General features: G+C 39.0%; 1 protein-coding gene, 1 long non-coding RNA gene and 1 other non-coding gene across 14 annotated transcripts; 1 reads left to right on the forward strand and 2 right to left on the reverse strand.

Annotated features, from left to right (window-relative positions):
- Positions 1–593: 593 nt before the first annotated feature.
- On the reverse strand, positions 594–18,279 carry LOC140648326 (uncharacterized). 12 transcript variants are annotated; one of them, XR_012041177.1, is made up of 8 exons: positions 18,190–18,279; positions 18,030–18,087; positions 12,685–12,720; positions 9,594–9,772; positions 6,871–7,016; positions 6,388–6,442; positions 2,280–2,505; positions 594–1,928 (listed from the first exon to the last, which is right to left on the reverse strand). It is a non-coding gene; the product is annotated as an uncharacterized lncRNA (long non-coding RNA). The 12 variants fall into 12 exon arrangements; XR_012041178.1 differs by having other exon boundaries at positions 6,388–6,437; positions 9,590–9,772; XR_012041175.1 differs by having other exon boundaries at positions 9,590–9,772.
- Positions 12,343–12,430, reverse strand: LOC140648711 (small nucleolar RNA SNORD93). Its single transcript, XR_012041324.1, has one exon. It is a non-coding gene; the product is annotated as a small nucleolar RNA SNORD93 (small nucleolar RNA).
- Positions 18,280–18,332: 53 nt separating the features above from the next.
- TOMM7 (translocase of outer mitochondrial membrane 7) lies at positions 18,333–23,508 on the forward strand. Its single transcript, XM_072854149.1, has 3 exons — positions 18,333–18,621; positions 21,999–22,047; positions 23,290–23,508. Exons 1-3 carry the CDS (start codon positions 18,441–18,443, stop codon positions 23,303–23,305), a joined length of 246 nt encoding a protein of 81 aa, XP_072710250.1. The 5' UTR covers positions 18,333–18,440; the 3' UTR covers positions 23,306–23,508.
- The last annotated feature ends 3,858 nt before the right edge of the window (positions 23,509–27,366 follow it).

Here is a 27,366-nt window from a genome sequence, read left to right on the forward strand (position 1 = left end):
TCTAGAAAGTGGATTCTTTGTGCTAGGTTGCTATGACCTGCCTTGTCTGGAAAGGCAGTGTACAAACGTTGTTGTGGTCGGCTGTGAGGGACCAGACACGGCATTGGAGGTCCTGAGCACCACCAGTGGAGCACCTTTTGTAGTCACCCCAGGCTAGGCTGGACCTCTTGCGGTCCCTTGTATTCAGGTCATCTGCCTCTAGCAACTCTTAGTAGCCAGCGTGACTGAGAGTATCCCTCAGGTCGCCTACCCTGGTGACAAACACTGCAGCCATGTCAGAGGGCAAATGTTTAAACCTATTTTTGCACAGCACCTCTCCGCTCCTCCCCAAATCCCTCCTCTTTATTGTCTGGCAGCTATGGTTCTTAGCAAACCAGGCTTTACCCCCCTACCCTGGCCCAGCGCTCACCTTCTGATTTGCTACAAAGTATGTGCCAAATATAAATCAAGGCAGAAGCTTCACAAGCCTTCTAGCATCCATGTTAGAGAGCAAATATGGAGTGAAATTCTGCTCTTGAGCTCTGTAAATCTAGAGGCACTCTAGAGAACACAATTTTGACATTGCTCTGGATTTAAGACATTTTATTTGGGTAGAAAAATCCAGTTTGTGATGTCAATAGTAAAATGTTTGAGTGTTTGTAAACAAACTTAGTCTCTGAAAGCTTTCACGTTTATCAGGCCTTTGGTTAATATTGCCAGGCATTGATCTCTAAGTAGCATCAATTCCTTACAGCAGCTGCCCTCTTTTCCTTCGCTTGCTGTGAGGGAATCAGTCTTGGCTAAACCACCAAGTGTAATACTGCTAATAAACATTTAGAAAGACTGGCTCACGGTTATCTCTGGGGACAGCAGAAGCCAACTTGCTGGTGAGCTACCAGTAGTCTTCCTGCTTTCTGCAAAAGCCCAAACTAAATTTGAAAGAATAAATATGTAATTGTGGCAGAGCAAACATCTAGGCTCTTTTTGTGACAAGCGTCCAAGATGAAATAGAGCTGGCTCCCAGGTAACATCTAATGTTTAGTCTTCTGGGAGGATGGCTTTTGCAGTACTTAACACAAGGACGTTGAGCCTCACTGACATCTGGGTGACCAGTTCAAGAGTACAAGCTATATATACTACAGCTAAATGGATGTACATACTGTAGCTTCTTTTAATGCTAATATGGTGAGAGAGAAGGACATTTATTTTGCCCCTAGATTTTTACTGGGGAGTGCAAAAGGCAGTGTAGTTTGTTGCCCTAAGCTTGTCATTTAGAGGACTTGGTATGCGAAGCCTGTCGAAGCTCATGTAAGAAACACCACACCCCAATCTCCATTTCTGCATGCTGCAGCCCAGCCTCGTCGTAACTGAGCCCTTCTAGCAGGCTCCTTCTCTGGCACTACGGATCCAGGTTAGTGTGGGGTGTTGGAAGGCGTTATTCAAACATCCTACCAACTCTTGAGTTGTACTGTGACTTCGGCCAAGTCCATATTGTCCTTGTCTCAGGCCAACATGTTATTTCCTCATTTTCATTATGTTTAAGGACGTAAAGCAGACTTTTTCACCCTTCCTCCTTCACTTTCTCTCCAACCCTTTATTTTCATGTGGCTTTCCATGGAGTAACTGTTCTTTATCAATAACTACTCAGCTATGATTTATGATATTTTATTCCAGTAGGGCATGGGTGTCCTCAGACAAACTTAAATTCCATGGCATGAAATACTGTACAAAGTCCCTCTTTGTTGAGCAAACCAGGCATTTAGAAAAGAAATGGGAGGAAATTATCATCTATATACTTGTAGATAAACTGACATACAGTTTGTTATTATGCCACATCTAGGAATGAATATGAGTTAGGTCGTCATGAATATCTCTGCCCTTCTGTCTGTGGGGGGGTTACGATATGGTCCTCAACACGAATGACTGTTCACTCGTACAACGGGAAATTGCTGTAACAGAGAAATTAGTGTGAGAAAGTTCAATGTGAGATCTTATGAAAGGGGAAGAGGGTATTCATTCACAAAGTCTTTAAGCAAGTTGATTTTATCCACTCCCACTCATTCTCCTATAGATTTAAATCATTCACACTCCGACACTCATATATTCATGAGCACCAAGACATACGAGTCCAAGTGGCCTGGCCAGGATCCCTCGTGTTTGACACAAAGGAGCAGAAATGCCACCTGCCAAGCCCTCACTACGTGCCCAAGGGTCCCCTTGACTGGGGACAACAAAGTAGTTTCTGGACAGAGCATTCATATCCCTTAGGAGGCATCAGCTGGTATGTGGTCATCTTTTACCTCAGAATCCTGCCTACTTTGTTCTCCATAAATGACAGGCCAGGTTGCCGCCCATTGCCTCTTTTTCCTTGTTTTCCACATGGGTGTTTTCCTGACGGGCTAACAGGAAAGGCAAGGTGTAGCTGATGCTGCAGCCTTGTTACCATCCTCCAGAAGTCAGGATGCTGGGTCTTATGCTGACAGGCTGTCTGTGCTGTGGCTGTCTTCGAAGTGCAGGTCTTTGGCCCTGACATAAACAGAGCAAGTCCTTAATTCTTCTGCTGCGAATGGTTTTCTGTGTTAACAAAAACAGTCCATTCTTTTAACCCTCTATTCCACTGGTGCTTGCATGCATTTCCATTCATAATTTGTTCATACCAGCCTTCATTTTTCTGTTACAAATCTACAAATCTCTACAGCTGCTGTAGATAATCCTGATCCCCTTTTATTAGGATTTATCATCTCTCTAAAATATATCATTTAATGCCACACACAGTCTTTGACAGCACACAGATGAATGCTCTGTTGAAATGTAAACCAAGTTTGTAAATGTTAAGGTATCATACTCACTGAAAGAAAACTCTAAAATCGGGGGGGGGCGCGGGGGGCTCCATCCCCTATGTCTGCTGAAGCACAGACTTATTAAAATGTTGAAGTACTTGTGAAATAATTAAAACACTGCGGTGGCCGATATAAACAGCTTGAAAAAATAACAAAATTATGCCTGCCAAAATAGCAAATGGAAAACTGATAGTGTGTATTTCCCGTGACATGGGCTGGAGGATTTGAACACACCGCTCCCACTGGTGTCGTGAAGTTACTGCTCTAAATTTACTGTTAGTGGGAGAAAACCAAACCATTCGTGGTTTAGTATCTTCTGGCTTGTGCCCAGCAATGGAAGTTATATGTCAGCGCTGACAGGAGGCAAAAGCCTGACTTTACCTTAAATTTTGAAGGTGAGTTTTGCTAGTCCTAATCAGTGCTGGGTATGGAGTCAAGAGGGGTGAGTCTGCATTTAGCAGCCAGCGTTAGAGCATGCTACTACATGATAGCATTAGACACTTTGAAATGTAGGATAGCACAGTAAAGTCGCTAATTAGTCTTCTGGAGCTAGTTATTAAAAAACAATGCTGATCAACTGAAAACTGACCAGTAGGAGCCTGCGCGCTCCTGGCTTTTAGCCCTATTTTAGCTACTGGCTATTACTTGGAAGTAGAATCTTAAATCCATTCTCTTAGTAACCTTGTTCTTTCTGTAACTGGATTCATTTGCGACACCGGGGCCAAGATGTGTTTCCTACGTCAGTGACCTGTGACACAGACGCAGTTACACAGGATAGCCTGAAAAATCCAGCTGCCTTAAGGGGAGAAAAAAAAATTTGCAAATGCATGATACAATACTCTAAAGAGAACAAAACTTCACTGATCTAACAGTTTACTCCATTGGTTTTAATGCAGTGATGTCTCCTTGGGACAGGTATTTGGACACCCCAGAGGACTGGAAGCTGCAAGACTGGATTTATCCGAGTTGGAGATAAACCAAATTTTGCACAAGCTAGAATTTGCATTTCTCTTCTAATGTTGAGATCTAATTAAAAATGGAAGTTAAATGTGGTTAAGATCCCACAGAAGAGTGTAGTAAGAGATGCCACGCACTGTCGTATGTACAATCTTAATGCAGAATCCTTGTCCTCGACCAAGCATGCAAATTGCAGAGCCATGGTTCTTGACTATTTTTGTCACTGCACACTTTCTGGCTTTTTCAAAGTTTGGACTGGACTCTGCTATAGCATTCACCACAACTATAAGGTAAGTGCGTGAAAAACTTTTTTTCTTTTAATTTGTTGTGGAAACTGGAATCAGAAAATTCAGGACTACCTGTTCCTGCCTCTACTACAGAACTCCTGTGTATCAACCTAATCTCTCCAATCAAAATGTTCGTAATTTTCTAATGTCAAATATTTGCATATGTGGCTCTAGGTAGCTGAACCATTGAGTACTTACAAGCTGCAGCTGAGGTTTGCTATATGTGTATATACATATATACACGCATGTATAAACATATCTACTCAGTAATGGCGTTGGTATTGCTATCCAAGCTGGCTCACTTTAAATTAATTCTGATAAACCTACAGTTCTGTACTGTATATGTACATTTATATACATATAATGCATGCATAAATGTCTATACACATGCACATACATATATGTGTGTGAGTGCAGGTTTTTCAGAATTAACTTAAGACAAGCTACTTTGGATACAATATCATTCCTGCGGCAAGCACAACCTTCCCTACGAGTTATAAACCAGTTTCTTGATGGCAGGGATACTGCCACTTGCCAGGCAGCTGGTGAGAAATGTTTGTGCCTTAATGTTTTTTTCAGCCTTCAAAAGTGCTGGTTACTCTGCAAATGCTGAAGCCTTCCTCTATCAACTGGGCCTTATGCCCTATTGAGTAGGAAGAATATGACCTTATCAGAAAGCTGATTAAATGTGTTAATGTTTCGGACTCCTATGTGACAGTAAGATGCCCATAAAATGACCATGGAGAAATAATTTTATTCAGTGCACTTAAAGTGAAACAAACAGTAGTTTAGAAAATGCATTGTAACCACTGGTTTATTACACAGAAAACTATGCAAGTACTAAATTTACTATAAAAGCATACAACAACCAGAGAAGCAGAAAGAAAAAAAATGAAAAAACCCCAGTGTGAACAAGGTTAAGAAGCATTTGTGCAAATGGATGTATTTCTGGCTTGGAGCCAACTGGGGAGCAAAAGAAATAGATTCCCAGAAGGTGTGACAGAAGTTGCAGGAGACTCTTGGAGGCTGAAGTATGTCAAGAACGAGATTAGCGATCAGTAGTTTCCGATAACTTAAGGAGAGTCTGCTCACAGGTAGTAGACTCAACAAAGTTCTAAACATGGAAGCGATTGTTAGTGTTTTTCTGCTACTTGTGACAGTAAGTATAAACATGCTTAATTTACTAAAAGGGAGAAGGACACGTGAGCACACATTTAAGGGTCCTGGCAACTTGACAGTAGCAGGCTTTAATTTCCATAGATGTAGAGTACCTTTTCACTGTCATTAAAACTCCCATCTCTGAAAGCACATTACCAGAGTAACTGATTTTGATCAAATACAATTGTACAAGCTTTATGCATGGCATATTCAAATTTCTTTTATCTTTTTTCTTTTGGTTTTGCTTATCCAAAACTAAGTATACTTTGCCAATAAAATACTATTTTATTTTTTGTCACGGGCACACAACAACGTCATGTTCTTTATTCAGACAGTATATATCTGTTCATTTGTTTCCATTTAAAGAAATAACAGCACCAGGCTTTTGGTCAATCTGCCTATAGCAACAGCTACTGCTCTAAGACAGTTATTTTGCATTATCTGCAACTCCGTAATTGAGCTGGGCCTGCTCAGCAGAACAAACACAACTGTACATAACAACGACATGCTTTCAAGGTAGTAGTATCTTAACTGCTCTTAAATAATGAATTTTTTGAACATTTCACATATATATTACAAACCAAAGAGAAAGTTGGGTACAAACAAAAGAGAATATACACCATCTAGGATTAGTGTAAGAAAAGATCATGGTGGAGGCAGAGCTGTAAACCTGTGAAGCTTACAGCAAGAAAAACTTGTCATGCCCCCAAAAGCTAGGCTTAGTTCCCCTTAATAATGGTTAACAGTTTTAACTGAAAGATGTAATCAGTTACACAGGTAACAATAACAAGGTAAAACTCTCCTTTAACTCCATGTATTGAACAGCTATAACTGGTGTGGTGGAAATCCCCCCTCATTTTTCCCCATATTCAGGATATTTTTAACATTAATTTTCATATACACCTTATTTTACATAATTGCTTTATCAACACTTTTTCTATTTATAAATGATCTTTATGTTTATAGCTTACAAGCTGTCTGTCAAAAAAACTTCAAGAGTGTAGTGTGGATTTACCTGTGGTTTTAATACAAAGAGAATTTCACCACGGAAAGTTTTGTTTTTTACCATGGATCAAAAGGTAGAAAAAGCCACCTATAAGCTGGGAAGATGGGCTTAGATTTATCTGGAGGGGCAGATGGATGTTCTCCTTCCCATGAGCACATACCTTTGCTCTCTACCTGGAGAATGTGCTAGCTCTTCCAGTATATTGTACTTCTGCACTGAAATGAAGAACCTGTTAGCACTGTTACAAAAGACTGAGAGAGGGGATTAAACAAGAGAGCCTTCTCACGCTCAAATACAGCAAATCTAAAAAATTCTGGAAGGCATTGGTGCTACACTGGAATTAAGGTTTAACTTTAGACTCAAAATATGTTATATTATATGTATCCTTCCCAAAATCCATAGCATTTGCCCTGGGAGTATAAAATATTTTTTTTTTTTTAATTTATAGGTAGCAATGTATAATTAGGGATGAATTAAAGAAGTTTGACACTGGGAACCACATTTCTCAAAGCAGCATTTTAGTTAATTGAATCGTTATCTTTCTTGCTTCTTCGTGAGCTAAGGGATACAGTGGTTTACGATAAAATTAGTCTGTAAATAAATGCCTTCAGTTAGTTGTTATTTTGAGAAGAGGAGAGCTTACCTTCTGCAGAAGAGAAAACTAATCTTTTCCCTTTTAAGATAATTGCATTTTCAGGCCTCTGAGTTATGGAAAGTGATGACTATTTGGAGATGTCAGCTCTTTGGGAGGTGTAAAATTATGAAGTACAAGGAGAAATCATCAAGAATCTTAAAGGAATTCAAAATGGACTCTTGTAATTTATTCTTACAAACCTTCCCACAGTACTTAGAAAATCTTGAATATAGACTTGAAAAGTCAGTAACAGGCTATCGTAAAGGTTGTCTGAAAGCCTTCCCGGGACATCTCTGTCTCTGTACTTACTTCTTTGAAATTTAAGCTCAAATTCATTGCTTGAATTTACAGTAATAAGTTTTGGAATAATTGCTACATTGTTTTAATTTACTTTAAATCACTGACAGATATTTCTGACTCCTATTTTAACACGATTTGTCTGGAAATATACCAAAAATGAGTAACACCGTAATAGGTTATACAGCATTTGAGTCCAAACTGTAAGTAAGTGCCCACTCATTCACATTCTAATTTATAATTTTCAATGTGGTCCTTTTCATTGGAGTCATATAAACCTATGACTAATTCCCACCATCAACAATCACAGAATCATAGAATGCCACAGTTTGGAAAAGACCTTTAAGATCATCGAGTCCAACCATAAACCTAACACTACCAAGACCACCACTATACAATGTCCCTAAGCACCTCATCCAAACGTCTTTTAAATACCTCCAGGGATGGTGACTCAACCACTTCCCTGGGCAGCCTGTTCCTCGCCAACAATGTCCACTGCAGATTAGCAGTAAGAAAAAAAGGAAAAAATGCATTGTGCAATGTGCTCATTCATTCTACAAATGGAGTTTTCAATATGCAGCACCAAATGTTCTGTGGTATATCTTATACAAGTCTTAGGAATGGCAAGCTTTGTAACAGCATGCCTCCAGTCTTCTCTAGAAACAGAAAGAAGAGTTTACACTAAGGTTTATAGATAAAAAATTCAGTGTATTTTTATAATTTAAAAAGCTGTTACAATGGGTAATGACCTCCTAAGCATACAAAGAAAATGGAATAGATTTATTTAATCAAATAAAATTAGTGATTATGTTTAGCTATTCAATTTAGCATCAATGAAGGAGAGCATTTAATGATAAGTCACACTAATGCCGCGAATGTTACTGACCACAGGTACAGTAAATAGGGTGGGCTTGGTGAGTTAATAGGAAGCCTGTTGTATCTCTCATAATTTGAAACCCTCGTAATTAAAGATGAAGGGAAGGGAGGAACAGTCTATTAGCACCTTAATCCTTCACCTGTATGCAAATCGACTTTTTAACCATACATTTCCTAGTACTGAGATTGGAATGGCTTTAAAGGTCTACATAGAAAGGCTTTTCATTCCTTGGAAAGAGTACAACCTAACTTTAACAATAAAATACTATTTTTAACACAGATCTTTGGCCATCTGATCTGATTGCCACCCATCTTCTTGAGGAGAATATTCTCAAGAGCTACAACCTGCCTGTCAGGTCACCTGCCTATTTCATTAGTGTAAGCTCCTCACCTTCAGTGATTTGGGCTGCTAGCAATCATTTCCATGTTTGCAAGAGTTAGACTGTCATAGATTTATTTGTGCAAAAGAGACACTGGAGCACTGGACTAGATCTCAGAAATCTGGATTTTGGTAGGTCACCTAGATGGGTAATTTGCAAGGCTACCCCTCTATTCCTCACTTTCTTCATCTGTAAAATGAGGATAATGGTATTCACTAGCTTTTAAAAAACATTTTAAGATAGACATGGTTAAATATTAAGCAGTGTGGATTCTCGTCTGTGAATAACACGCTGCTGCTAATACACTGACTTAGCCACTTTCATATTAGCATCTTTATTTAAACATTCGCTATTCTTACTGTGACATAGCAAAACACTCATTTTGTCAAACAGCAATTGTAAAGAAGCTTTTATCCATCACAAGTGTAATTAGAATAGTAGAGAAGTGATGAGATTGTCATCAGCTTTGAGCTTGAGGCACTATCTGGTATTTTAAGTTCAAGTAACTGAAGTAGCAAAAATAGTTTCCAATTAAAGTCTGCCCTCCACTGGCTTTAATGAAACACTGCTAATAAATTTTGGATCAATAGTGTCTTTTTGTAATGAAGTGGAGGAACTAAATTAATAGAAGCTGATATAATTTATTAATTGAGACCTTTAGCCAGCATTTCTTTTTACGTTTTTAAGAGTAGTTAAATAATTTGTAAATTTCTTTTTAAACTAGGCTCCCTGGAAGATTCTTGTTCTTCAGGTTTTCAAAAGCCCACCAGCATATCATTCATATCAGAGTTGCTGGAACTAACACACAACATGGGAAGTAACATTCTGCATATGGTTTTAAAGACATCTAATAGAAAAACTATAGAAAAATATTTTGCTATTATACAATTAACAATTCTAATACATAGTGCTGTATGTACTAGTCAAGTACGAATGTCCTAAAAGAGACCAGTATCAGTCTAGTCTAGTACTGTCACTAGAAGCAGTCTTTCCTCCTAACATATGAAAGGAAAGAAGAACAACTTTTATTACTGTGTTTATTTGAGAGAGAACTTTCCATCAGAAATCCCACACATAATTAACTCATCTCTTAACTCAGGGGGACTCATTTGCCTTTCCATATTTAAAGTAGGAAGGTAATTGGGGGGAAAAAAAGCTATCTTAGCTATACTTACTCACATAGATTCATCTAGTATGATTTCAACCACAAGGTGCCATTTGTGTCTGGAATACAAAATCTGTACCACTATGCATTGGAGAATACGATCAAGCTGAAAGGCCTCTTGTTCATTTATCTTGTCATCTTCATGCTTCATTACACTTAACAGCATTTAATCTCTTGTGACTGCTACCTAAACCTAAAATAAAAGAGTAAAATGTGGCTTCTTCAGATGTGTACCAAATATACACTTGAAAAATAAAGGAAAAATAAAAGTATTACAGAAATGTCATTTTACTTGGGCCTTTCAAATGCTTGAAAATCAGGGTCAGATTCATAGTTTGTGCCAAGTGTGCCTAACAGACTTTACAAAGCAGAACATAAGGAACTTCCAGAAGTTCCCTGAATGTCCTCTGCACCTGCTAAAATTCTTGCTGAAATGGCTACAATTCAAAATAAAAACTTTAGGAGTCCATATAACATTTTACAGGAAACACTGAAAGGCATACAACTAATCTGTCCTTACTGTTTTTTTGTTTGTTTGTTTTGTTTTTGCTTTAGGTAGGAAGCTATGCAAAAACCTACTGAAATCTCATTAATCAATGCAGTATGTATTGTTACAAATCACTCTCTTAAACTGGAGTCCAAAAAGCCAGATCTAAAATGACTGCCATTCTGCACTTCTAGGAGATTACTGTTTGAGCTCTTTAATAATCCTAACTGAAAAGCAGCAGCATTGCCACACTGAAACACTGACAGGTATCCCTGAAAGGTCACTGCGTTCAATGCATTAGTGGAAAGAGTACATACAGATGAACTTACAGATATGTGACTCAGACTGTCAATATGTAGAGAAGATACACTTGTGTGTCTACTTGACAATAGTTTAAAATTAATAAAATTTAAAAACGTTTGTCCAGGCTAAATATGGCATATGATTATGCTAAAATAGACAAAGTCTGGACAGAAATTATGTATGAAAGGCAAAAGGGACAGCATTTTAAGAGATTAAGTTCTATTTTAATAGAATAGTAAAAATTTCGTGAGTTGCACTTCATTTAATCCTGATAGCACTGCACAAGACTTGCAAAGGAAGAAAAGAGCTTTCCTTGATCACCTTCTGGTATCTATGAGAGGCCTTAATTGCTCCTTATTATAATACTAAATTACTGATTCCAATCTTCCCTGTGCTGAAGATCTCAAAAGAATTTTCAGTGAAATCTGAACTACTAAAATGCGAAAAATAAAGACAGACATAAATGCTGATACTTCTGTTAATATTGGTTCAACTTCAGGTTCTGAAAGACAGTTCTTTCTGGAATGTCACCTTTAGTAGGAAGCTCATGCAACGCATTCTGATGGAGCTTGGCAAGAGGAGGTGTGAACTGCTCCTCACCTTCTTGGTCATGGTTAGGGCATGCTGAATTAGGAATACAACGAAAGGTTTGTCCTTAAGTTTCTGAACTGAATTCACCCAAAGTGAACAATCAAGGTAAATTAATACCTACAGTTTATCTAACTAATATTTTCAACATTTAGATATACTGAGAGAGATTCAATTTATACATATACTTGACACATGTACTTTGTTGACTGGGTAATCTTATTCAAGATCTGAAAATATATGTACTTTTACCTTTCCTATTATGCTCTGAACTCTGTAATTTGCATTATGAGTTGTTAAAAACTATTTAATGACAATGCTAAAACCTAGACTATCTGTGATGTAAGAATTAAAGCTATGCTTTAAAGTCTATTTAAATTAAAGCTATACTAAATTCAAGTTTAATTTAAACTTAAAAAAAAAAATCTTAATTTTAACAAATATCCTTCCTGTTTTGGAGGTGCGAAAGGAAAAGGATACTTAGGGATATGCACAGTAACTGAAAGCATATGTTTTTTTTAAACAGTGACTCAAGATAAAAACCAGAACAAACTCACATTCTAGCAGAAAACCCACACAGACCTGTTCCATATCCACCTGGCACATTTCAACTCAGAGGTCTTTCTTTTCACTTTACTACTTGTTTTCTCTTTGCTTATATCCAGGAGATAATTAGTAGCTTGTTGGTGTTGTATACATTTATCTTGTAAAATCTGAAAGACTACACCTAAAATCACTATTGTAAATCAGTGAAGCGAATGCTGTGCATCAATCGGTTACAATTTTCAAATATCTCATTGTCAGAAAAAGTTGTTTCTGCAGCATGTTTATTTTTTGTAGATGGATGCTAAGAAAGACTATTACAACAAGTGCTCACTGAAGAGACGAAGCAGAATATGACTTTTAATTACAATTCATATTTTTCAAATGCTCCAATTCTATATTCTGTATCAAAGAGAAATATTTCATTTTCATGTGCAATGCTGTCAACTGATTGCAAAGACATTCTTAGTTTCATGGTTGCCTCACCTTTATACAATGTACTAAGGTCAGAATTGGTATAAAAACAAGTATACCAAGAGCAAAGACTATTTTGGAAATCAGAATATATTCACTGTTTTACGCATCTTGTTTCAATCACAGTAAAAATTTGCCTAAAACAAGCATCTTTTAAGTCCTTTAAAATCTTTATAGATGTGTGCTGTTATAACAACATATTCTTCAGCAACAAAAATCTAGTTGAGATCTGCTGACAAATAAAAGGTTTACATTCTTACATCTTCAGAGGAAAATCCTCCTAGAGCTACTGAAACCTTCACTACTCAGATGCTAAAAACAAAAGCTTAATTTAAAAACAAAGAATGCATAAATACAGATATTAGTTTTGGCCTCAGAAAATCCTTTAATCCATCAGATTTTTGCGTATCACCGAAAGTATGCCAGCAATCAGATTATTGTTTTCATCCTCGGCCAAGTACTGCAATCATAAAAACATGCGTTTAAGAACTGTTGTGTTTTTAGAGGAACTACCTATGGTAAAAGGTAGCATTATCTTTAAATGTAACACTTCATTTTCATTATTAAATGAAGATGGGGAGAATGGGAAAGTCAAGTTTCAAACAAGAGTAAAATTGGGCAACAGGTAATATTCGATTTTCAAGCACAACAGCAGTTCTTCTCAAAGATGTCTCAAAGCATTTGATGAGGTTTAGTTGATGTTTTCTCACCTCAGAGTGCTATTTCTCCTTCAATGGCCTCGGGAGCTGTAATGAAAAACAATTACATTATTACTGTGTTTGCACTCAACTCCATATTACCACTCAGTTTTGTTTTATTTTTAAACAAATAAATTATATAGTTATTGTATTGGATATACAAAATTACTACACTTTGCTTTTTGTTCCTACCACTCTGATCATTTTACTAATTTTCTAGATAGGCATCTGACAATACCACTTTTCTTGGAAATATCCCGTATCAGACAGTGACCAGAGTACAGCCAATGAGCATCATGCAGAAATTCAGATGAAACAGATTCTAATATGTGGATAGAAATTTTTTATATGCATTACTGCTCTGTATTCCATGTTTGTTTTGAAAATAGGCTAAATGCAAAAACTCAAACATATTCACCCCCAAGTAATCTAGGTCCTAACAACAGTCAAGAAAGAGACATATTAGAATTCTGACGTTCCCCAAATGGCATAATCGGACAGCCTTAGTCTTTTTTATTTTGACTGTAGTGCTTTCCATTTCTATTTGTCTCTCTGTGAAATGTGGTCTCTACAAACTGACAAGGAACGTTTCCCAGACCAGTAGTACTGCAGAGTAGCTGGGATTTATTAGACTAAATGAATGGGAATACTAAAATGGAATGGCAGAAAAGGACCATCATTACTAGGGCACAATTAAAATAGAAAATTTAATCATAATAATAAAGTGAAATAGAATGTCTAGTCATAATATATTACTGTTTTTTTTACTGACGTCATAAAGATTCAGCCTGTAATGGAAATCTGTTAAATACCTCTTGCTTATGTTCTTGTATTATTTATACTGATTTACAGTGTATCTTCAAGTATGAAATATCTACTGTAGTATCTTTGAAATACAAGTTCCTCCTAAACAGAGTCAAACTCAGACTTTGTTCCCAAGCAGATGAATTTAATGCAGTTTCTTGACAGCAAATTGAAGGAGAAATCTCAAAAGTGAGAGTGGTAAATGCATAATGGAGGCATAATGGAGGCATAATGGAGGTCTGCAGGGGTTTCCTATGTAGAGTTTACAGTGATTTTTCACAATACTTTAATATGTCACTTCACTTTGTCTCCTTCTTCAGCCTTCTGAGTTGCATGCACTGTTGCATGGCTTTAACTTTGTGGTGTGTTGAGATAAAGCTTTAGAGGTTTGGAATTCTTTGACCTGAAATGTACCCTTTGCACCAAACAACAAAGACAAGCTAAAGCCATCAGACTGAGTGACATTATTTCCCTGAACCAGAGACTGATGCTTAAGTGATTCAGTCATGTCTATAAGAATCTCAATTCTCTCCCTCAATCATAAAAACTGAAACATTTGGCTGCTTTACAATGAGTGTTTGTTAGTGGTATTTACTTGCTATGAAAACACAGCACTTGCAGAATTATTGCTAATCAAGTTAATAAAACAGTAGGGATTCACATTCTTGTTGTCCCAGTTAAAACCTCTGGAATTTTATTTCAGATTATATTGTTGTTGCTGATCACACGAACTACAAGGCAAAACAACTTCAAAGAGTTTTTTTGTAACAAAAGACTTTCAACACATATGGTATTACTAATTTTCTTTTGTCACCCCAGCAGTTAGGGCTCTTGTTTTTCTTATTTAATAGATACACCATTCCAAGCATTTTTGTCTTCATTATCAGCCATAAGAAAAAAAAAATTCAAGTAAAACCAGTATCCTTCATGGAAGTGTTACCACAATAAATTATAAACATGAACTAGTACCCACAGCATGCCCACATCCTACTTCTGTCTTCTCCAGGCAAAGCTGCCTCCCTCAATTTCTTGCAGTACCCCTTTCTTTGGGTATTACTTCTCCCTTCACAACAGTTCACTGTTTCATGCCCAGTCATAGGTACCTTTGTTTCTAGGGGCCAATTTTCAATATTTCAATTATTTGAATAGTGCTGTCCCACCAGCTTGAACTTGCAGGGAAGATGACTGATGCTCTCTTTTACCCTTTGGCTGAGTCATTAGCTTACCAAAGGACTGTTGCACTCTTAGACCATCTAACATCCTAGGTGCAACAGGAGCCAAAGAAAGGCACAGAAAACTTTTGGAGTCAGTACAAACCTTTACTGTTGGCATGTGCTGGGGTTTTTTTGTGTTGTTCGGGGTTTGTTTGTTTGTTTGTTTTTGTTGTAGGGGCTTTTGTTGATTGTGGGGTTTTTTTGTTTGTTTTTTTACTGCAAATATGATACTTTGGACAGTATGAGACTAGAGATATATGTTCTGATGGAAGAAGTGCTGTTCTCCAGTCACTTTTCTTAGCTTACAGATATCCTTTCTCAGCTTCAGTCTGTAACACTATATAAATTTAGACCATTAGCTATACAGAATCAACTTTGTTTTATTTGCATACAAAACACATGCACTTGTGCTCTTCTAGGCCACAGCACTGATTTTGTTTGCAAGAGAACTGTGGCATAGAAATACTAACTTTCTTGCTATTCATTTCCTGGTTTCTATGGTTAATAAAGGAAATAACCTACAAGCTTTTAGTCAAACATTAGAATTAGCAGGCATGAGAAATGAGAGCTATCAAGGAAAGCTTATGTGCTCTGAAAATTATTCCTTGACTTGATGTGTGAAGAAGAGAAGCAGCTGGTACACATGGCACACTTTTGTGAATACCATTTCTCAAGAACATCTACAATAAGAATATACTGTATTATACATGACACTGTTAAACCAATTTATACTCAAAGGAGGCAGAGCTGTTTAACCATTTTGATCAGTTGTTTAGTACATTTGACCTTCTGAATCCTACTTACACTAAAATTACAAGAAGTTTAAGGAAAATAATACCTTTTGAATTTAATTCCAATATAGTGGGTCACATTTTATTGCAATATTTTGTAAGAGATTATTAACAAGCTGTGTGCTGTAATGAACAGTTGGTTTTGTATGTTTAGAAAGAACAAGCTGTAACGGTAACTACATTGTGGAAACAGATCTGATTTGGTGTCATCTCCAAAGGCAAATCAATTTAATACAAACTGCTGAAAAATAGGTTCCTGCAGCAACCACTTCTCTTCCTTTGCAAGGGTCAGAAAAGAAGGTTCATTGGTTTGAGTGTTTTCTCTTTGGAGTATGACAAGCTGTTACTGACAAACGAATGTGCCTCTTGCACTACACTTTCTGAGAATAGCAAACTTGTCATTTTGAATGTTTGTACAGTTCTACTCATGAGTACTAGTTTGAAAAGTTTGACAAGTGATATACCAAAAAAATTGAAAGCTTTTGCAAACCTATGGATAGAAAGACTTGTAACCTCAACTTCATGTTAGAATTCCCAGCTCGAATAGAAGACTATTCCTAAAATAATTTAACAATAGTTACATAGTACTCAATGTCGGGAGCAGAAATACAGCAATCCACTGATGTATAAGTACCAGGCCAGTTATGACAAAGTAGGAATATGTGACCACATTGGTAAGCACAAACTCACCTTTAATACCAACCAGAAAAAAGCAACAGACAAACAGCACTTCAGAGGCAGCTGTGTCTTTTATGGATGAACTATTTGTATCACTAGTTGCCTAAGACTGACACATAAAAGTCTTCACTAGTATGTTCCATAAATTCTGGATTTGTTACTGAAAGTGTCCCATTAATCTGTAGGTACTATTTTGAAGTAACATCATCTTGGTTGCTAAACAATGAACTGGAAAAAGCCCTACCTGGAAGATAATACTGAGAAGACTTTATTTTTTTAAAGTGAAATGAACATATCTAGCTAGTATTTTTCTACCTATCCCAGCAGCTTACCTGCTGCAGAAAGAGTGGGATAAGCCGAAACTGATTGTTTGAAAACTTCGCCAAACAAAACTAACTCTTACAAAGTCAGTTGACACAACATGTCCTTCCATTACTATGAGACATTATTTGGAGCACATTTTGTTGCCCCTAATGGCTGAGAATGTATACATAAAACATATGATCAAGTCATATGCCATTTGCCATGAAGGCATATTCTTTTGGGGAAGGTGTAGGCTCCCAGTCCAAGCTTCATACCGATGTTCATCTGCTGATGAACTACAGCACTGGTGCCTAACCTTTCTTTAGGGATAAGCTATTCAGTTTATAAAGAAGCCGCTCGTGAACTCTAAGCCTCTGCTTTACTTGTTAGATATCATTCTATATATGCCAGTCACATGACTAGAAATACTGATATATCCCATCAACATGTTTAATGCATATGAAAGCACAGTGCATATGGACTGGTTTACACGAGGAAAAGCTGTTTGTACATTCTGTAACATGACAGCACGTTTGTGCCACTACATCACCAAAATACTCTTTTATCGCCCACATTTTGATTATTGGTAAACTGCAGCAAAAGCAAGCTGTGGGCTGCCAGAACCCCTCATGTGACTTGCAGCTTGCTACCTGTCCACACCTGGAAAGCAAGGAGCAAGCTACAAGCTCATATTTTGATCATGTCAGAATGGCAGAGCAGGCATCCACACACTGGAAGATGAAATGAGGTATTTGTATAAGTGATATTTATTATAGCCCTGGATTCTTTTCTGGATCTAAAAGCACTGACCTTTTGTTATTCTTAATATCACAAAATGGCTACAGAACTTCAAGTAATTGCCTTAGACAAACCAATACATAGTGTGCAGAACTTCAACTGTGTCTGGTCAGTAAATCATGATTATGAACAGAACTGAGTAGATTTCTGCACTGTCACAAGGAGTGATTTCTAAGAACTTTTTTCAGAGTTTCCATATGCAATTAAATTCCCTCCAAACTATGACAGGAGTTTGATAGTTAGCAGATGTGATATAGACTGTCAATGTTAAATAATACTGCAGCCACATCAGTAGTACTAGGAACATGAAGACCTGGATCTGGCATAACAGCAAAAGGCTGGAAACTACCTGAGAAAGAATGAAAAGGTCGTACAGACACGACATAACTGGCTGAGTCAATGGCACAGACACCACGCAGCAAGATATCCCATAAGTAGTGGTGTCAAACAGACAATACCTTGGTGGTTAGGGCAGTGCAAGGGGTTGTTGCAGAGACCACTCATTTATTAGTTAGAAAAGAAAGTGCCTCAGTACTTCTCCAGGCTCAGAGTTTATAAGGACAACAAGCCCTAAGTGCTGTATTGGCATCTTTTAGATATTAGGTCTAAAACCAGATCGCCTCTCCCCATATTTCTAGTCAAGCTTTCACTCCCCCAGAACTTTCCACAGACTGAACACATCGCAGAGTCTGGTATCAAAGACGGAGAGGCGTTTCCAATTTCACCCAGAAACATTTTTCTTAGCCCTCCATCTCTCCCTTTCACTTACCAAAAGGCACTTCCTAGCCTCCAGAGGCAGCGTGCAAAGTCTGCGCGTACCTTGAGAGCTCCGGGGAAAAAACAAACAAACAAACAAACAAACAAACAAACAAATAAATACAGGACGTACAGGCAGATGAAGAAGCCCCATAACTTTTGTAACCCCTCACCCTCGAACACACGCCCCGATCCTGGCGGGCTGCCCTTGGCCCGGCACCCTTGGCTGGCGGGGCTGACACGACGCCGCGGGACAAGCCCTTCCGGGCTGCGCATGCCCGGTGGGCGGCGGCGACCGGAAGGAGCCTCGCGGCCGCCATTTCCTCGCCCGTCTCAGGGAGGGACCGCCCCCCGCCGCTGCTGCCGCCGCCGCCGCCGCCGCCGCCGAGGGGGTGTCTCCGCCCCGCAACCCGGCGGCGGCGCGATGGAGTCCCGCCCACCGCCGCTGGCGCAGCGTTACGAGGGCGGCTGGGCTCCTCCTCCTCTCTCCGCCACCGCCGGAATGCCGAAGCTTAGCAAGGAGGCCAAGCAGCGGCTACAGCAGCTCTTCAAGGGCGGCCAGTTCGCCATCCGCTGGGGCTTCATCCCCGTCGTGCTCTACCTAGGTCAGTGGCGGTCGGGGACCGGCCGCACGCCGCTCCAGCGGCCCGGGCGCGCGGGGCGGGGTGGCGCTCGGCGGCCGTTGGGGAGGCTGGGGACGGGCGGCCGGGGGCGCGCGCCGCCCTCCATCGCGTCCGGGCCGTTGCTGCCCGCCTGGCAGCGCGCGCTCTGCGGGGGTGGGGGGCAGGAGTGAAGGGCACGTGCGTGGGGGAGGGGTGCTCCCCGCCGTGACCTGGGCTCTGCGGCCCTCACCGCGCATGCGCGGCCGGGGAAGGCGGGGGAGCGCCGAGGGCCCGGGGGTGGCCTGGAGCTCCCTGGGCCCGGTGTGGCGGCCGGTGGGGCCCGCGGGGTAGGGGCGGGGGATCGTCCTTGACAGAACTGCGGGATAGTTTTGTTTTGTTTTTCTTTAAAAAGGTTTTTCTGCCCCTTTCCCTTCCTGGAGGCTGTTCCCGCGCAGGGAGCGCGCCTTGAGCCTGCGGGCCCGCTGAGGGGAGGGCCGCGGGCGCCGGCGGGCTGCGGAAGGCCGGGCCCCTCATGGGGAGCGGGCTGAGCATGCACTGGAGCAGCTTAACAGCAAATGAAGCAGCGATTTAATCATGCATCAGTGACTGACTGCTTTAGTAGGCTAGCCTGTGTGTTTCTTGCAGTAGGGAGTCAGTGTGCAAGGATAAAGCTGTCTGCGTCCGGGAGCTCTGCTTCGTGGCGCCCAGGGGATTGCCAGCCTCTGGCTGAGGTTGAACTTCCAGCTAGGTACAGGTTACAGTCTCTCCCAAAATGGTATGGCTCCTGTTTCCGAACTGCTGTGGAGCATTCAGGGGATGCATTGATGTCATGCCTGGCACGCAGGATATATTTTGCTTGCTTCTGTCATGGGGCTGGCTGGGCATCACTACCACATGGTAGTTCTCCTGCTGAGTTTGGTCTGTATGCCATCAGCTGTCCTTATTAAACAGCCTGACCTACTTAAGATATGCACATGTGCGATAGGCCTGACACTTTTGTTCACTTCTTTTATGACAGGGGGTTCCAGGAAGGCTGATCCCCGCAGTTCATCTGGCTTACTTTGTGCCCCAACTCTGTTGGGCCTTACGGGAAAAGCATCTAAAACAGGCAGGCATCTCTGCCTTGAATGCAAACATGAAGGAGGGTTGGGAGCTTGATGTGTTTACAGTCAAAGCTGATAGGTTGTTTTACTTAATTGAGAGGAATGCAGTGTCCAATTTGAAGGACTTTGATTGTTCATGTAATAGATAACAATCATGAAAAAGTTGGTCTCTTCAACAGTTACATACTTGCTTTAACAACTACAAGTAAAAGAGGTCACTTCAAATGCTATGGAAAAAAACTAATTGGCAGTATTATGTTTAAAGTTTAATTATATTTCCATTTTTAGTTTATCAGTTATTTTAAATTGCTGATTTTTGGGTGGGAATTTTAGCAGTGTTTTGTGACCTAATTTTGCTCTTGCTGAAGTTCTGTTTTGATTTTGCTTTTATGACAGTATTTATGAATATGGGAAAGATGCTCTTTGTTCTGAGGGACACCAGAGGAGATAAAATAAGTTACTTCAAGTCATATAAAGCCATCTTACTGTGTTTACAGTTGCACTAATATCAGCGTGCCTAGTATATTTCTGTTATGTAGCGGTGAGAAAGTAAGCTGTAGTAGTTTAACTTCGTACATCCAGAAAATAAGTGTGCTGTCCCACATCTACATTACCTTCTTACAAATTTGTCTGCTGTAATGAAAGGACATTAAGTGTAAGCAGATGGGAGGGGGATGTGCAGGTGCCACCTTTGCTTGCTGTAGACATTTGGAGGTGGCATGCACTCAAAGTCTGTAGAATTGGAAGAACCTCTTTTGTACTGGGATTACATTTGAATCTGGGAGGGAAGGTGTGATGCAGTGGAAAGGTAAGAGGCTACACAGTCCTTGGTGTCACTGATTCAAGGTAAACTTTTGTATTGACCCCCGTGCATATGAAACACACGCTAAACTAAACACAGGCAAGGAAACCTTCAGAAATTTTGAGCTTTTAACTTTCTCTGAAAGGCTTTCTAGGTCAGGATGGGATGCTCAGGGGATGTAGAGGGAGCCTGGTATGTGAATGTGGAATTATAGCTCATCGATTAGTTTGTTGTTGTGTTTTTTAAACTTGCTTTGAAGTGGGCTGCCCCCATTTTAAGTAGGTAAATTAGACCAGTGCAGTTTTGTTAAACCCGGCTTGCTTATTTAAAAGTACTAGCGGAGGAAGAAAGCCAGAAGCATTCACACACACAGAGTTGTGACTCCTAATACAACTTCATGAATTCTAAAGCAATTTTGCTAGACAGTATGGCAACCAAAGAAAGTGGGTCAGGATGTTTAACAGTCTCAAATCACACAAGGTTATCTTCAAAGAGCTAACCCAGTGCCCATGAAGTTAATGGAAGTTTTTCCATTAACCTTCATGGCTTATGTTTCAGGCAAGCTGACGTTAATTATTTTATGTAAATGAGGAAAATAATCTATTTTTCATATAACATCCATTTCTAGATAGCAAGTGCAGGAGAGTGTGTTGAACAGTGCATGAATTGCATGATTCCACTTCAAGACTTAATTTACAGTCCAGTGGGCAAAGATATTTCATACACTGAACCTTCAGTTGCGTCTCTAGCATACATTTGCTTTAGTGAATTGGTATTTGAGTCATACGCTGGGGATGAACTCTATGTAATTAACTTTCTTTTCATTTTCCTGGGTGTTAGTAGATTGACAAACATCATGTTTCTTTGCAAGCTTTAGTACTAGGTAGCTTTTCAAAATATGCCAGTAAAAATAGAACATTTTAGGTTTAATTGATTTAACATTTAGAATTCGAACATCCTAAATTGAGTGAACTGTTATTGAAATATTACTTTTAAGTTCTGCATCAGATGTCATTGCAGAATATTCCCTATTAGGACTCAAGGTGCTCACTTATACCCATTATAGGTGTCACTGTTGGTGCCACCTTATTAGGATGCTTTCTGAACAGCATTTAAAATCTGTGTGTTTGTGTGTGTATAGGTATGTATGTCTTGATCTTTGAGGTAGATAACTTCCTCCACTCACGTAGCTAGTAGTCCCTGAGTTTTAAGTCAGATAAAGATGCAGGTAAGAATTAAAAAAAAATATGTAAAACTGTGCACCTGTGTTTATTTTCTCTGCTTTCTAACCCTGATAAGAGTGTGCAATTTTTATTCAGGTTAGTACACAACTTCATGAATCACAGTTCTCTGCTCATTAGGTTTACTTTTTTATTGCAATTTAATGGGCTGGAATGATTTGATAGTGATCTAACTATGTAGGAGTCTGCACATACATATTTATATATATGTATGTAATGTATGTTTCACTTCAGGTTTTAAGAGAGGTGCAGATCCTGGAATGCCTGAGCCAACAATCTGGAGGTATGTATCTGTTCCAAATGTACATGCAAACCCAATGTGGATAGTTAGTGTTTTAGGTGTTATCTCTAGACAGTAACAGTTGCGAAGGTTGCTTTCATCCATTGTTTTTAGTTGTTTAGGGTGAAAGCATAGCTGGTTGTGGTTCTTGTTTCTTCAGAAATCCAAACGAGAAGACAGCAAAACACAAGTGCTTGGGAGGGCCTTTCTCTTAATCTTGCATGGCTTTTAATATATGTGACTTCCTGTACCTTTTGAGTGGAAGCTGCCTTTCTAATCTCTTCTGGAGCTAGTTTATGCAAGTTTCTGCACTGAGGAATAACTTCTCAGCTTTCTAGCATTAATTTAAAACAAAACCCAGTCTCCTTCTGCCTTTGCAGATATGATCATAACACTGCATAAAAGCTGCATGAAATAAAGGGCTATATCTTTCAATATTAGTCATTGTCATGAAGCGAAATGCATTTGCTCATGTTGCCTCTTTCTTGTGGGACCGTCTGTTAGTGCTGCAATGTCATGGCATTAGTAATACTTGAATTCTTGTGGTATTTGAGTTTTATTGGAGGGCTTCCATGGGTGAAACTAATTAAATTACGGTATTGAAGAAAGTGTAGCTCTTTTATTTTTCTTGAAATAACTTTGGTTACTGTGCAGAACCAGTATTCCTAAGAAAAATAGTTAATGGACTGTATTGTTTGCAAAGTCATACATTAACTCTTCTAGCTTCACATAGTTACAATGTATAGAAATCCCATTTTTAGGATTCAATGATTCAAGGGAGCTACTTTTAACAGTAGAAAATATGAAAAAAGAGTCAAGATCATGTTACAGTTTCAGTAAAATCTTCTGTTGTCTTAAGAACTAACTTACTGGAGTTGTTTGTTTGCTGACAGTGTTTCTATGTTTAGCTTCACTAGCAGTTTGAGACTTGTTCTTGGTCCATTGAGTGTGTCTCTGCACAGCATAAAGTATGTATTTCATACCACAGTGTATGTACATAGATACCAGAAGCATGTGTTTGGTCTGATCCGAAGCTTACAGATGCTCATTTTTCTGAGCACATGTTCATGCTCTGTAGACTTAAATTTTATTTTAAATATGGTGTTATTTCAGTATTTTGAGGGCTAGCATTTATTCTGTACATGTACAGGGCTGTTCCTCCAGACTTGTGTTTTACAAATATCCATTTAAAAACAAGTAAATGCTGCAAATCTGACTTTCGTTTCCTCCCTCCTCCCCTTTCAGTCTACTTTGGGGATGAAGGATGTGGCGGTCCTGTTCTAGAACCAGCCGATGGACAGAGAAAGTGTCTGAAGATACGTACATTCCAGAGGATGAGGCAGACACACCAGCTGGCTCAATCAGCTTGCTAATGACATAGGTTGTACATACAACAAAATGGAGTTTATATGGACCTAACTTATTTGCATTACAGTGTAATTAAATAAATACAATTTGAATGGATATGCATTGTTCTTAAGTCTTTACATAAGTATAATGTAGTAATTTCTTTATTACAGAACGGATAACCGGTTGTGTGGTGTGCGTGTGTGTGTTCCCAAAATACGGTGACATTCAACCTCCATCTTTATCCCTGTGATGATGGTCTTTTGGGTAAAGATTCCTCTTTATCTTCACAGTAACCAGAAAACTGAGCTAATCTTTTAAATACTTCAATATTCTTCACAGATTTCTTGCCTGAATGTTGGTAAGCCTCTGCAGCTGGTCACTATTTTGACCTGTTGTTTTTTTTGTTTTCCTTTCTCTTGGATTTGTTCATCTCTGGATACATTAACAATTGAGAGTTGTATACATTTTTTTCTTAGCATAGATAGTAAAAAGTATACTTTTCTGCCAAATTGATCTTTAAACACTATGTACATTTTCCGTAATTGGGGATGGGATGGGAGGACATGACAAAAGTGCTGTGTGTGCGTGCGCACGCGTATATAGTGCTCTTATTGTAAGAGGAAGTTATTAATGTATAAGTGAAGGAAGAAAACAAGTACACTAAACAAGGTATATGCTTTATTTTTACTCCAAAGTCTTGCTTTTTGGAATATTGTTGATTTGGCTTCAGTTGGTTTTCTTCCTTTTAACACTGAAATTCAAGCACTGAAATGGAAACTGCTTGGTTTCTGTTAAATAGAAGCTGCATTGGGTAGATTATTCTCTCCCCTCTAGAAACGTATAGGCTACTTTGTATCCATGCAGTGATTTTTTTTTTTTAAAAAAAAAAAAAAAAAAAAGGTTTTTGGCTCCAAACTATCATTGCAACAAAAGTATTCTAGATTTCAGATTGGCTTTTTTTTAACCCCATAGATTTTCAGACAGTTTTTACATTAATTAAATGTTTGAGGGATAGGAGATTCTTCAGTTTCTCATCTGCTATGAAAATTTATGGTAAAATGTTACTGTGTTTAAGGGCAGATGTAATTGCAAAGAAAATGAGAGATGAGCCAAGAGGAAAAAATTAAATTGAAAGACAAGAATTGGGAAGGAAAAAAAAAGAGGGAAACATTTATGAGAGCTAATACGAATCAGCATGTTCCTTAAAATTCCATTAATCATGGTAATTAAATAAAATGTAATGAAATAGTGGAATAGCTAATGATAATAGACTGCTGACAGGGGAATAGGGCAAGGGCTGAATGCAGAACATTTTTCTTGTGACCCTGTATCCTGTTGCTAGTACAGCTTTTCTAGTGCCTTTTTTCTAATGGTAACTTGAGATTAATGTAACTGCTCGTATGTCTTAAATTATGAAAGGAGTTCAAATTCTGATCCTTTTTCTTGACTGATCCTAATTACAATAGTAATGAAATAATCTGTTGGTACTTGATAGAGGCTTTAATCGTGATCGGGAAAGTTTTTCTTCTGTTGAATCTAGTGGAATAACCTGAGATACTCAATGTGAAGAGATATGGTATTCAGATTTCTCAAAATCAGATTTTGCATTTCACAAGGGTATACGATACCCAAAATGCAGCAGTGGGTGGATGGACCCAGACACCTGCAGAAGTGTATTTCATGTGCTCTATTGTGTGTCAGACATTTGGGGATGTGGTTTGTGGGTCTTAACCGCCACATGGTTGCTCTGGCTGCTTTCCAAGAATAATAGTATTTGGCAAGAAGTGGAGAAATAGGGAAGTGTTCTTGCCTCTTTCGTTAAAAGTTTTACATAAGCATAGATATATTGAGCACAGGCCAGATTCTGTGACCTTGTCATGCTGGAAATTTCCCTTAAAAGTAGTTTAGTTCAGTTTTTTTGAGACTTGGAATTATTGGATAAATATGGCTTATGCAATTCTTACTTTTAAAATTTTACTTTAAGCACATTGGATAGCAAATTTTCGGTAATTCACTGCTATTGTGGAAATAAGTGAACTTATTCTTCTCAAAAAAAAAAAATCAGGTATGGTTCAGGAAAGTCATTAGCATAGAACCTTTGGGTTTTCAAATTGAGGGGAAAAACAGTCTTTCATAGTACATTCAAGTCAAGTTAAATTAAATGCCAATATGTAGTATAAGATTTTTAATTTGTACAACCAGACAGTGTTTCATTCAGTATAGCTCTCTCTCTGTAACTAAAATGTGAGTGAAACTCCTTACATAAACACTCATTTTTTTCCCCTGAAAAAAAACAGAATAAGCATTAATCATAAGTCTTGGTAATTAATTGTAAGGCAGCAAAAATAAATTGGAGAAATTTTTTTTTTTCAAGTTTAAAAATGAAGGAATCTTTGGTAGCAATGTCTTGAAATTAGTTATTGTCTTATTCACAAAATTCAGTTGTGCTTATAAGAGCAGATCAGTGTTCTGTGAACTTATATGTTAAACAGATTCCTATGAAGAATCTTAATTCCCTAAAATAACTTCAGCAAATATGCTAGTTTTATCAAGACTTTTTTTTTTTTGGTGGTGCTAGGGAGCAGAGGAGTAAAGTGGAGGGACTTTCAAGTTTGTCAAGGCTGTGGGCTAGGGACTTGTTAGGTGTTACTTGTTCCAAGTGTTTTAATCTCTAATTTTTGCTTTTCCATCTTTCTCCCAGTGAAATCTGAGAAAGTTTTATTTTACTGTCTGATGGGAGGCACTTAAGAACAAAGATGAGCTCCCCTGCTTGACTGTGGTGATCTCTGTCAAGTGAATTGGTGGCTTCTGCAGCCAACTATGGATTCTTTCCTGTAGTAGGGTTTATGATGCAGTCCTGTGAGACCATGTATGAACTCTTAGTGTTGGAATAAAGTCGATGAGTGTAGTTTACTGAAAGTAGAGCTGTGACTTCCACAGCTGAGCTCAAGGCTACAGTCTGAGATGTGTGAAATAAAATCATTGATGCCTTCCTGTGTGCTGTGAAGATTGTACTAACTTTGAGGTATCCAGCTGATCTTACCTGGAGATAGGAATTGTTCGTCTGTGTGCCTTGTGCTTGTAAAGTGGAGGTGGAGTGTGCTTGTGGTTGCCTTAGTGTCAGGGAAATCCCCTAGGTGGGAGGCTGTCACTGGAGCCTGTTGTACATGGTGACAAACAATTGTGCAAGGGGCCTAGGGGAATGTTTCCACCTGGACCAGTCTTAGGAAGATCAAAAGTTGCCGTGGGTCTTAGCTCACTGTTACTTGACAAAAATGAAGGCATCTTGAGGATTTTAATGCAAGAAGAATGCCCTGTTCTCCCATCTCGAGTGACCTGCAGTCCCATGCCTGTGGTCTTTTCACATGAGGAAGACAACATTTCTCCTTGTCAGAAGGTGGTGGTTGGCCTCTCAGCCTCCTCCTATGAGAGTGACAATGGCAGCAACAGCTTTTGTTGGCCTCCAAGGAGGGTGTCTGTGAACAAGGGATTGTCCTTAACCCAGCACTGAAGAAAGGGGCTGTTTCTCCTCCTCCAGCCAGACTGTGTGTGAAATACTAGCAAAGTGTCAGGACGTTATGATGGGCAAGGAGCAATATGGTATCCTGTCTTCTGAATATCTTGTTCACTGGCACACTGACCACAACAGCTGGTGGTGGTTTTACCATTCAGGAATAATTTCTATGTTTTCTATCATTTCTATATTTTCTTAAAACTGCTTTGCCCATCACTGTGTCCAGATGGAGTCAGAAGATCCGTTATGACCTGGTACCATTGGGTAATCATGGTGGGCAGCAACTTCAGCCCTTCCCCTCTTCAGGTTGCATTTTCTGGGGGTGAGGGAGTGGGTTTTGGTTTTCCTGTTACCAGGAAGAAGAAAGAAATTCACTGAGAGAGATCAGAAATTGTTATCTAATCATTTGGCTCGAGAACCAAGGGTTTACAGAAAGCTTTCCACCCAATATCACAAGG

Source organism: Ciconia boyciana, chromosome 2 (genome assembly GCF_034638445.1).
Source record: "Ciconia boyciana chromosome 2, ASM3463844v1, whole genome shotgun sequence".
NCBI classification, from domain to species: domain Eukaryota; kingdom Metazoa; phylum Chordata; class Aves; order Ciconiiformes; family Ciconiidae; genus Ciconia; species Ciconia boyciana.